The 12102-nt window shown below is 37.5% G+C and overlaps 2 protein-coding genes across 4 annotated transcripts in view; one reads left to right on the top strand and one right to left on the bottom strand.

The window, feature by feature from the left end:
* The first annotated feature begins 211 nt into the window (after positions 1 to 211).
* Positions 212 to 2693, top strand: dtymk (deoxythymidylate kinase (thymidylate kinase)). Its single transcript, XM_057326711.1, has 5 exons — positions 212 to 477; positions 1238 to 1346; positions 2022 to 2112; positions 2303 to 2500; positions 2583 to 2693. Exons 1-5 carry the CDS (start codon positions 348 to 350, stop codon positions 2691 to 2693), a joined length of 639 nt encoding a protein of 212 aa, XP_057182694.1. The 5' UTR covers positions 212 to 347.
* Positions 2694 to 3207: 514 nt separating this feature from the next.
* atg4b (autophagy related 4B, cysteine peptidase) overlaps positions 3208 to 12102 on the bottom strand; it is a 58447-nt gene continuing 49552 nt past the window's right edge. For 2 of the 3 annotated variants that reach the window (XM_057326709.1, XM_057326708.1), the window contains 3 exons: positions 11469 to 11525; positions 11297 to 11387; positions 3208 to 3385 (listed from right to left, as the gene is read on the bottom strand). In XM_057326709.1, the coding sequence (XP_057182692.1) occupies positions 3312 to 3385; positions 11297 to 11387; positions 11469 to 11525 (222 nt within the window). In that variant the 3' untranslated portion in view covers positions 3208 to 3311. The remainder of the gene's footprint in view (positions 3386 to 11296; positions 11388 to 11468; positions 11526 to 12102) is intronic. The other variant, XM_057326710.1, reaches the window with a different exon arrangement.

Here is a 12102-nt window from a genome sequence, read left to right as displayed (position 1 = left end):
TTTATTTTTACAGCCTTCTTTGATTATATTTACCTAGGGTATGAATAATTTTGAGCTCAACTGTATATGCCGTTTGGAAAATGCCCATTCACTTCTTTCCCATAGTGGACTCAAATGTTATTCGCTGCCTGTATAGGGAATAATGAATGAGTTAAATAGGGAGCGGTTTCAGACACAGCATGAGTGACGTGTCCACCACTGATTTTAGTGAATCGGGTTTAGTCCCTTCCCGGACGCCGTAGAAGAGGAAGTGTTTTTGGTTTTGAAGGAAAAAACCGCGTATATATACGGCTTGCTAACCACTGGTATTATATCTTTCATTGTTTTTATTCGTTCGTCCAAGAAAGATGACTTGCAGTAGAGGAGCTTTAATTGTGTTGGAAGGTGTAGACAGAGCTGGGAAAACCACACAATGTTTGAAACTCGTGCAGGCGCTACAGCAGAGTGGACGAGAAGCAGAAATGATGCGATTTCCCGGTAAATATAAGTGTTTTCACATTTGTTGACCAATGAATTCCAAATCTTTTCGAGTATTTCGGGATTTCTGGATATGGATGGTTTAGAAATCCTCTGGGGCGAATGGAATGGAACTGGAAGTTTGTCATGTTCAAATCCTTAAAATAAATGTCCCTTACGAAAATGAACCATGGTTTTTTTTGTGGTACAAGTGTAACCTTAACCATGTTTTTTTGGTGCATTGATTACTTGGGACAAAACCGTGGTTTTACTACAGTAACCATCGTTTACTATGGTTTTTACAAAAAACATGGTTTTCAAAAACCATGGTTATTTTGTGATAACCATTGTTTTACAACAGTAACCATGTTTTTTTGGTTGTAACTGTAGTAAAACCATGGTAAATTTTCGTAAGGGTCTAATAGGTTATAACTAGCTGTGTAAAAAATGCGGGTCTCCAATGAGACCTGTTATAATCACAAGGCTTGGGGACAGACGTTTAACAAGCCATTCAAAAGTAAGCTAACGTTACACAGTCATTAGCTCTGAAAGTCATGCCACACTTCAGGTTTCATACGTCAAGAACATCAATCGGACATACGGTAACGTATAACTTTAAATTCTCGTTTTGGAGCATCATTGGTCTGATTGAGCTAACCTCTCGTGCACTCTCAGTCGTTGTGACGCCACGTGTATTAATTTGACCATCACACACACGCTTTGAAGTGGTCTTTGGCAGTGTTGGTTGTTTTGTACTAACGCAATAATGTTTTCTATACAGACAGAACCACAGTAATTGGTCAACTCATCAGTTCATACTTGATGAAGAAAAGTAATCTGGAGGATCACACTGTTCATCTGCTCTTTTCAGCAAACCGCTGGGAAATGGTGTAGGTTATTGTTTCTGACTATATGCACAGCTACTTCCTGGTTTTTGATGAGGCATTTCTGGTGAACTGACAGTCAGCTGTAGCATGTCATTGCACACTTTTTTAAGCAACGAGTGTAGAAAGTTATGAATTGAAATCTGCTGATAAGAAACACTGAGAGATGTAGCAGTGCTCAACTGTTCTCCCCTCATGGCGCTGAAATGTAAACATTTTTGCATCTCATTTCACGTTTAAACAACTAAATTAATGTAAAGCATGATTATTTATCTGACTAGATTCTGAATATTGAAGATGTCCCCATGCAGATGAGTGACTGTTCTCTTCCAGCTGGCTTATATTAGTGAGGGATTTAAGAACGCTCTGTGTATATGGTCAATTGGACTTGATGTCACTTTATTCCAGTCATGTTTATAGTCAAGAACGTATCATCAGTGAATCTCTTCCATGATCTTTTCTCCCAATACACTTCTGTGTTCATACATAGTAATACAGTTGTATAATGTTTATCCTGTTGATTTTCAATGGGTAGGTCAAGAATAAAGCTTTGTACTAGTAATGAATGACCATTTTGTATAGGTTAACATAGCTTTGCACTGCCCTGCCTTTAGTCTGGTGTCAATCAGATTATCAGACAATTTAAGTAAAAAATTTCAGAGCTTCTTTCTCTCATTTCAGACCTCTGATGAAACAGAAGTTGGAACAGGGAATTAATCTAGTGGTGGACCGTTATGCATTTTCAGGAGTGGCTTTCACTAGTGCCAAGCCTGTGAGTGTTATTGTTACTTAAAAACATTTTATTAAAAACTTTATATACACAGGAGAAACATTTCAGAATTGTATAAATTATGTGGAGATTCTTAAAACAAAAAGAACAGCAAGTCTTTAAAGAAAATTGATTCAATGGACAAACATCAACAAGAGAAGATGTAGAGCCATCAGTTGTTTTGTGTGTTTAGGGCTTCTCTTTGGAGTGGTGCAAGAATCCAGATGTGGGACTACCAAAGCCAGACCTGGTAATGTTTCTTCAGCTAAATCCCAGCGTGGCAGAAAACCGTGGAGAATTTGGAACTGAACGTTATGAAACAAGCTTTTTCCAATGCACAGTTCATCGAAGGTTTGAAGAGCTCATGGAAGATAAATCAGTCAACTGGAGGGTAAGTTTTTTTTTCATTACCGTATAGTTCTGGTAATTTAATGTCATTTACACTATATAATTAGTTTTTTTTTCTTCTATAGGTAATTGATGCAGCAAGGTCCATTGAAGAGGTGCACAAAGATATTAAGCTTTTGAGTGAGAATATAATCAATTTCTCAGAGAATCAGCCAATTGGAATGCTGTGGAGTTAAATAGCTGTTTCAGAGAAGCTTTTAATATATCCCCGTGTTGAATAATTAAACTAAATTGATTTTTACAGCTTTTTGTTGTTTTTAATGAATTAAGTAAATATTCATAAAATAAACTTGCGTACAACAGAGATTCTGATCACGAAAAATGTTCTGTATAATTACAAGCTGTCCTAGCATGTGTGTAAATGCTCAACCTTCCTTAATTGCCATTTACAAGTTGATACAGGTCCAAACTTCCGTGACCCGCTGAATCAAAACTAAGCAGTTATTCTGACCAATACCATAAAATGTGTTATAGCAAACCTGTGTTTAAATTAAGGGGGTGAAAGGGCACCATATCACTTAAAAATAAATCTATAGTGTTAAGACTTAATATAGATACATAAATGCAAATACATATTGATGATCCTGTGAGCCCTGACTATGGCTCATTAATGATGACATAGAGCAGTCAGTATAGCCATTTAAGAAAGCTGTGTGTTTGACGCAGGTGAGTATGTCACCAAATGCCAAACTGGCCTTAGCCATTAATGACATTCTGTCCTTTCTCTCACTGCTCTCTTTCCACTGCGGGGCTCTGTCGCAGGATTCTGAAGGTCTGGCAAATGTATCATTACTTCACAGAGACAGTATTTCAAATTCTTCATCTTCAGAATCAAAGCAGCGCTCCAAACGGTCTGAATCTGAGAAGTCTGTTGAGGAAAATGTAACGTGTAAAACAAAAATATTTCAAATTCTTACATTTTTTATTCATTTCAATTTTGCAATTTATAAAGCAAACATTCATGATAAAATACAGTTCTAAAAATTGTAGCTGTATAATTCTGTCAATTTGATATTTTCTGACTAATGACTAAATGGTTGCATGCTGGCTGGTTTGGTCTAAAACCAAATTACATTTTTTTTTAAACATTTGTTTGACCATGTATTTTTAGGGGCCAAGCACCGAAGGCTATAGCCCCTAATGCTTCTGTTGGTATTTTTCTTCTTAACCAATGGCTATATGGCACACTCGTAGTGGTGGTCCTCAATAGACATGTGACAAACCAGCAGTTCAAAAATGCACTTTTCAAACGGCTGTAACTTTAAATTCTTTAGGGCTGCAACGACACCTCAACTTCATCGATAACGTAGTTATTAAAATATGTCGATGTGCGTCAAATGCGTCATATTATTTACGTTTATCTGCAGTAGTGCTGGCTTCTGTTCCCAGGCGTGGGTAATCAGCAGAACAAGAGAAAGTATAATACACCGGCAAACAACGGTCTCGAGCCATGGACGGAGTGCAATCACAGCATGGACATACGGATGGGAGAGGATCTCCCTCCCGCCGAAATGTAATCAGGAATCAATGGAGGGGGACATATATGTAGACTTTCATGATAAATTACTTTACTTTAAAGGGGTCATATGGATGAATATGTGTTTTTCTGTGTCTTTGGTGTGTTATAAGTTGCCCATGCATGTATTAGACACGTAAAATTGCAAATTTTAAAGTGTCGGAACAAAAGATGCATTCTGTCCAAAAAAAGTGAATGCTCACCCAGACCTGCCTGAAACGCCTCGTGTAACCACACCCCCACAAATCTACGTCAGTTTGTGGTATTATTTGACTAAGACTGCCCAAATGTATACGCAAGTAATGTGGGCATACTTGTCAGTACAATTGCTTTGGAACCTGATGTTCCAAATATGGTAAGAGGTGTTACATTTCTGTCTGGCCAATCACATCTCACCTCGCTTTTCCGAGCGATGAGCTTTGTAAAAAATCTGCGTGTTTGAGAGAGGCGGGGCAAAGAGGAGATACAAAAATGCACGGTATGTGGAAATACAGCGTTTTTGAACCTTAAAGGTGTCATAAACTGGGCTTGTTTATTGTTTTATACTGTTGTATGAGGTCTACTTATGACGTGTACATTCAAAAACATCAAAATCAATAAGTAATAGGCTATTTTCTACCTGGGTTTTGAGGCCGGCTCGACAAACGCTCAGTTTTAATGGGTGTGCCGCATTGAAGACTTGGAAGTAAACGCCCACTGCTATGATTGGATAGCAGGTTGCGTAGTAAACTTAGTTGGAGCCTTCTGTGAATTTGGTTAGAGACGTAACGTTAGGTTACACATTCACCCTATTCGCACAGGATTAAACTCAGTTTAATAAACAACCATATATATTCATTTGTGATGGGTTTTCTGTATTCATGCTCACAAGCTTGGTCTCTTCTACTGTGTTTCGATTCGCTACCTGTGCTCTAAATCCTGTTTGGTAAAGTCACGTTACTTATGGCCATGAGATAATATAAAGTATATAATATCATTGAGGCATTCGCTGGACGAATGCATACAATATTGTTATGCTTTATATTACTAATCAGAGACCGTAAAATATGTATATTTGATCACGATTATTATATGTATTTTCCTTTGAGCTAAACTAATTCCTTGACTGAAATTGATGTTTTAAATAACTCATTTCATGGATGTGATCTTGAAAGATCTGGTGAGAACCATATTTGGTGAGCTTTGCTCATTAACATAATAACGTTAGCTAAAACCGCTACACTAACCAGGCAGCCAAGGTTGCCGCTGCAAGAACGGCAGACATTCCTACTGCTCAAGCATGTCAATTGCAGGTCATTGAACATCACACACAGCTCAAAGACATAGCGGAGATGCAAAATCAGTGCTCCCAGGAAGAAAAATGGGAGTGGATGGAAAATGGTTGTAAATTGTCAGATTTGGAGATATCAAAACAGAACGGTAGCTCCAAAAGCCTTGCTTCCTTATCTTGCCACACAGATACACAGTGTAGGACACATAGGGGTTTCTCAATTGTGTTCACACTTTAACACAGTATGGTGGACAAGGGGATTTAAGAAAGGCACTGCTGCTTTTACTGTTAAAGTCTTGGTTCAAGATGTGATTCCCAGATGGGGAATTCCAACCAGCATTGATTCTGATTGTGGCGCAACGTTCACTGGCCAGGTGTGTCAGGAAGTTTGCAGACTCCTGGGAATGCAATGGCATTTCCACTGTCCAGGGCACCCCACAATCATCAGGTATGATTGAAAGAGTTAATCGGACTCTTAAAACACGACTGGCAAAATATGGAACAACAGGGCTGACATGGGTAGATGCTCTTCCGTTAGTTCTGTGCAGTATCCGTTCATCAGCTAACAAAGAGACTGGACTGAGTCCTTTTGAGGTTATCACAGGCCGACCAATGTCGTTACCAGGAACTCCAGATCTTGCTGAGGCTGATGTGCATTTGATGTCAGATTCACTTTTAATGTACTGCATGACTTAGACCGGGGCTATACAAAAGGCTCAAAAACAGGTTCAGGAAGCTTGGAAAATGCCCCAAGAGGGGGGACATAGTGTTGTGCCAGGGCAAATGGTTTTTGTCAAGAAGCTGCAACATTCAGGCTTAGAACCAAGATGGGATGGTCCATTTGTAGTCTTACTAGTTACACCTTCTGCAGTGAAATTATTAGGCAAGACTAGATGGACACACATTAGTCACTGTAAGTTAGCTTTAGCTCATACTCATAAAAAGTCCAAATGAGGCCTGCGAACCGCTGTAGGATGGAGTCATGAGAAGAACCTTGTCTATTAGTGACTTGGGGGTCACCCTCATGATGAACATAGGGGGAGGGCTATGGGCAATTAGCTTACACCAAACTACAGCTTAGTCGTACGGTCTCTGCTTGATTTTTACAAGGGATTCAAAATAGTTAAAGTAAGGTCAACGCTTCAGTAAGGTCAACGCTTCAACGCCGGTTGATGACATTATTTGTTTCCTTGAATGTGGAACTCCTCTGTCTCCTTTCTCTTTTCTTCTTGTGTTTACAGATTGATGTATACAGATTCCAGACAGATCGGCAGGTTGCAGAAAGATTCAGGTCTTATCATGCAGAGGACACTCTGTGGCGTCAACCACCTGCAGACCGGATAAGAGAGGCGTCGCTCTATTTTAAACCTCGAGATCAGTACGCCGAGAGACCACATTATCAAGAGTTGGTGAACTCTGATTATGTGTCTGCATTTCAAGAACAAAGACAATTCTGAGGGAATAGTCCACAATTTAGCTTAAGTTCTACATGAACAGGTTGCTAAAATCAACAAAGATCATGGTATATTCTCATCTGAATGGGATATATGGTTCGGATCAATATTAGGTCCAATCTGGAATCATTTGAAAGCATTTGTAACAATTGTAGAATCAGGGGTAAAAATCATCTTGCTCTTGTACATTACTTTGAAGTTGTATATTTGCTTTGCCAAAAGTACAATGCTGGTCAGACAACAGCTCAATGAAACTAGACACACCTCCTTTACTCATGCTAGTACGCGGTATAAAAGAGAAAATAACCTGTCCATTTAAAGGGCACGGAGAAAGGAAAAGAATGGTCTGATCAACCAAACTTTTTTTGTTGGTTTGTTATGATTATGCAGGTTGCTTGCTTTTAATCAGTTAGATTTATAATCATACATAATCTAATTATTTCATACATGATTAAGAGGGGGGAATGGTGGATCTGGATAGAAACATACAGTTTCTTGTTTTATTTCATTTTATTATTCTATTTCATTTATCTCATTCATTACAATATTCATTTATCATATGTATTCATTCATCTATTTTATTGTTCACTTCTATTCGTATTATTTGTTCCTTACTTTCCTGTTGTTTAACCTTGTTGGGAGTTGTATTGTCTCTTATGCTGATATGAGTATCCAATGGTCTCCATCTCAAGGTTCATAATAACGTCATGAGACAATGTTTTGATACTGTAATCTTGAATGGTTAAAAACACATATTGAATCTGTTTCTAGTCAGACGAAGTTTGACAGAGCTTGACTGAGCATCAAAGCTCAACTGAGATTATTCAATAAATCATTTTTCAGTTTATTTAACATCACTTCGTCTCCTGCCTGCTGTTCTTCCCTTCAGCGCTGTATCTATTGACTCACAACGGAGTTGATATTTCCAGGTTTAATAAGTTCCTGACGGAGAGAGATCTAGTGAAACTGGACTCTAAATTTATGATCGGAAAGATCTACAAGCCATATCTCATAGTTGGATCTATCATAAGATGTAACTTTTTTATAAAAAAATGCTTATAATTCTTGAACACTCTGTTTAATATGTATGTCTTGACAGTCATTATTTCTCCTTGTCCATGCCAATTCCATTGATGTCTCATTTGTCATTTTCCAACATTCGGTTCATAAATTATTGTAAAGCAGGAGTGGGGAACCTTGATACTGGAGGGCCATTGTCCTGCACTGTTTATCTCCAACCTAATCAAACACACCTGAACCAGCTCAAAAAAGTCTTCAACATTACTAGAAACTTCACAACAGGCATGTGTTTGAGCTGGTTTGAGCTAAATCTGCAGGACAGTGGGCCTCCAGGATCAAGGTTCCCCGCCCCTGTTGTAACCAGTTTTTCCGTTGCTCCTTAGACAAATGTGGTATTTTTTCCCAAGCTCAGCTCGTATGATCTTTGGACAGAGACTCACAGAAATGGCTGAATATATGTTTTATTTTTGGGGCAGTTTTTTGAGAAATACCTCTTCAAAGTTGACTGTGCCTGTGACATTGTCTCTTTCTCATATTTCATCATATGTTTTTCATGTAGTTTCTGCACAGACAGAATTCTCTAAAATGAGCAGAAAGTTAATGCTGAGAATATTATAGTGATATGAATAGCTCTTTTTATTTTTTCATCAAATCTAAAGTTACTAAATTGTAACATGTAAAATAAATGTAAATGTAAAAAATATGTAAATACATGCATAAGAAGGTAAAAATAAAAATGTTATACAATATTAATACTAGACGTAAGAATAATTCAAAAAGCTAAATAGTTATTTTGTAAACAGTTCGTTTATAGTAAATAGTTTGGGGAAAATATATATATATAGTTACTCCCCCTCCGCCCACCTGGAAAATCACTTGGCCCACCTTTCATCTCATCTCTGGAGCCGGGCCTGAGTGTATGAGAGAGAGATTGATAGTGTGCGTGAATAAAGTTTGAACTATGTCTTGAATGGCCTCTCACAGGATTTCATTTGAATTGTATAAAGCCACTTATAATGCTTGATTAGCTAATAACTTGCACAACAACATTTTTATTTATTTGTGCTTCTAATTCTCTTAATGTGTACCGTATATTAGGGGTATGCATGTATATTTGAAAATTCAATCTGCAATAATTATTCGAAAATTAAAAATGCTATCTAAATAGGTCATTTTCACAATTATACAAGACACTATTAGAATGCCTTTTCGCTTCATCTGTAATGACTTTATAATATAGTGTCATCTCAGCCCCTTCGGGTATTGGCCTATGTCGAACACTGAAGCTCTGAAAGCTCTCCTCGGCAGGCACGGTGCTCTAAGTCAACAGAGTGTCTCAACCTAATGAAACTCACCCCTCGACACAAGGTCGCGGGGTTCGAATCCCGAGAGGTACATCTTTTGCTTGTATATATGAAGTGTGCGTTGTGATTTCATTTTCGGATATTCTTTAAACCTATCCGTTTTTCACGCATGTTCTCTTTCTGCCTTTTTGCTCTCTTTGCTCTGTGCTGGTAAGGCTGTCCTCTGTCGTTGCTGCATTTTGTGGGCTTGGCCCCGTGTCGCTGCTTGCAGCTATATTTTTATTTATTACCATAATGAGAGGTTGTTCTTTGTAAATTCATGTTCGTTAATAAAAAATACATCAACTAATGCTAATACAAACATGAAAATGTACATTTGACTGCCAATGTTGAATTTGGCCTTAGCATAAGATTGGTACCTTTTTCCATACCTAAAAGCCTCTATTTTCTTCTAAGAACTTAAAATGTGGCCATTGCGTTATAGCATATGTAAATAGATTTCTAATTGAAGTAGGGCTGAAACGATTCCTCGAGTAACTCGAGTAATTCGAATACAAAAAATCATCGAGGCAATTTGAATTGCCTCGAAGCCTCGTTTAATCCATTTAACTACAGTACACACGGAGCGCTGCGTTTCCCCACGGACCGTTATTACTAACACACAGCCCGCGAAACTCTATTCATGTTACAGGGCTCTCAAGTCTCACACATTCAACGTGAGAAACACGCATTTTAGTCTGTTCACGCGCTCACACGTATTTCTCATGCTGATAAATAAGCGATAGCTTACTGAAATGGTGAACTGCCATTTTACTTAGTTTTAGTCTATTTTGCGAGTGAAACTTGTTTTCCGGCTGCATTGAGTCCATAAAACTAGATTCGGACTAGTGGATGCCAAATCCTGTTATTTACACATGCCATCTTGCTGTTCTGCGTGTCTGAGTGAATGAACTGCACAGTTTAACGTGCTACATATGCGTGGTGCTCATGAATTTGTCTGCGTCTGCGCTTTATGAGGACATGAACACATGAACTTCATCTCCAGAGTTGCTCTGAGAGTTTATTTCAGAACATTTTACTGAGTGAAGCTAACACACTAAAAAATAAGCGTCTTCTGATGACCTGCCAAAATAAAAGTCTGGTTAACTCAGTATTTTTATGTGGACAAATATATTACTATTTAATAGTAAAAAAAGAAACTAAAACTAATTTAGATAAACTAAATGAATCATGCATAAGCTGAAGTTAGTTGTTTACCTTTGAAATTATTCTTTCTATTTTTATTCATGTTTCTTATTTATACATTTGTATTAGGCCTGTATTGCATTTTGAATGTAATATGGCAATGGAATGTACTAAATGGGTTTAGTTTTCACAGATATTAATGTATGCAATTTCAGCAATAAATATGTTAATTTTTCTAAAAAGGAAACAAATTAGCTGTTCATTTTAAGAGACCTGTCTTATTTTCTCTTGTATATTTAGAGTTGCTCTTTAATAAAGAAAAAGTACTTTAGTACTAAAAAGAATACCCGATTAATCGATGGAAAATCAGTAGAATACTCGATTACTAAAATAAATCGATAGCTTCAGCCCTAAATTGAAGTTCGCACCGATGTTTTTTTTTCCATTTTAAATGTACCATCGTTCCTGTTACCTTTGTTGATTTTATTTATTGATACAATGCAGAGCTAAATAAGACAGACACTTACAATGAAACGACAGAGAGAACAACGGTGTATGCGGTGGTGATCTGATCATTAGAATTAGTAAATATGTCCAATTCGATGGTGTGATAACACTGCACAGTTTCAAGTGTTCAAATCAATCATTGTTGTCATGCGGTTTCTACATCAGTAAATGCGGTAACAAAGGGTAACGCGGATATGACGCCATTGACAGGCGGCTGCACGGCCCCGTATCACTGTTTAGAATGCCGATTTTCTTACGATTTAAAAGTAGTTTGAAACATTTGAGATAAGTACTCAGCTGAACAAAATATATAACACTGGCTTAGTGGTTTTTGGATATTTTACTGCAAAATTGTTACGAACTGTACCTTTAACTTGATTTAAATAAACAAATATTCCAATATTCGTTTTAAATGAGCTCAAATATTCGAATATGATTTTATTGAAAAATGCCCATCCCTACCGTATACCATATATATTTGAATCTGCGTACAATGGATGCAACATATAATATTCATGATTACCTGGAGTGAGATTTAGTACATCAGTAGTGATTAGATGAGATGGCTGACTGTCCACTAATTCAAACATAGGAAGACATCTACAGTTTGAAACCTGCATAGGCAAAAAAGGACAGTAAATAGGAGTACAACTAAGAACAAAGGCTAATTAAAATCAAACAAAACAAGTAATGACCTTACGAATCTGTGCACACCAGTCATCAAAATCATCCTCGGTTTGACAGAAGAAGCCCTAAGCGACAAAGTTTAGTATAGATGATAATGCAAAAATAAAGTTTTCACACTTGAAATTCTTAATGCCCCACTGAAATCAAAATTAAAGTTTTAATAAAAATAAGTTAGCCTTAAGGACTTTAATACATTTACATTTGGCAGATGCTTTTATCCAAAGCAACGTACATTGCATTGTATTATACATTTTTGTTTCTGACTATGTGCAATCCCCTGTGATCGAACCCATGACCTTGGCATTACTAGTGCCATACTCTAACCACTGAGCCTCAGGAAAGCTCAGTGATAAACTGATATGCTCCTAAGCATTGACAAAATTCGCATTTAGAAGATATAACCGTTCAAATCTGATAGTCTGGCATGTGCACTCAAAAAAAAATCTAGAAATTCCATGACATCGCGCTACACTGCAGCCTCTCGTCAAAGTACTTGTCCAATCAAATGCGCTTAAGAATCCGAAGAGTCCCACCCCTTCACTAGCGGAGCTGCTGAAGTGGCACCTCATATCAGCCACTTCATAACACATTTTTTTATGTCCAACATGGTTAATGACGCATAGTGCACTACATGGACAGGGC

Source organism: Triplophysa rosa, unplaced genomic scaffold, assembly GCF_024868665.1.
Source record: "Triplophysa rosa unplaced genomic scaffold, Trosa_1v2 scaffold124_ERROPOS103670, whole genome shotgun sequence".
NCBI classification, from domain to species: Eukaryota; Metazoa; Chordata; class Actinopteri; order Cypriniformes; family Nemacheilidae; genus Triplophysa; species Triplophysa rosa.
The sequence above is the reverse complement of the archived record's forward strand: the minus strand, read 5'-3'. Positions and strand labels throughout refer to the sequence as shown.

Coding starts and splice junctions, on each gene's coding strand:
- dtymk (XM_057326711.1), top strand. CDS start 348: ATGACTTGCAGTAGAGGAGCTTTAATTGTGTTGGAAGGTGTAGACAGA. Junction 2,113..2,302: donor CTTTCACTAGTGCCAAGCCT/GTGAGTGTTATT, acceptor TTGTGTGTTTAG/GGCTTCTCTTTGGAGTGGTG. Junction 2,501..2,582: donor ATAAATCAGTCAACTGGAGG/GTAAGTTTTTTT, acceptor TTTCTTCTATAG/GTAATTGATGCAGCAAGGTC.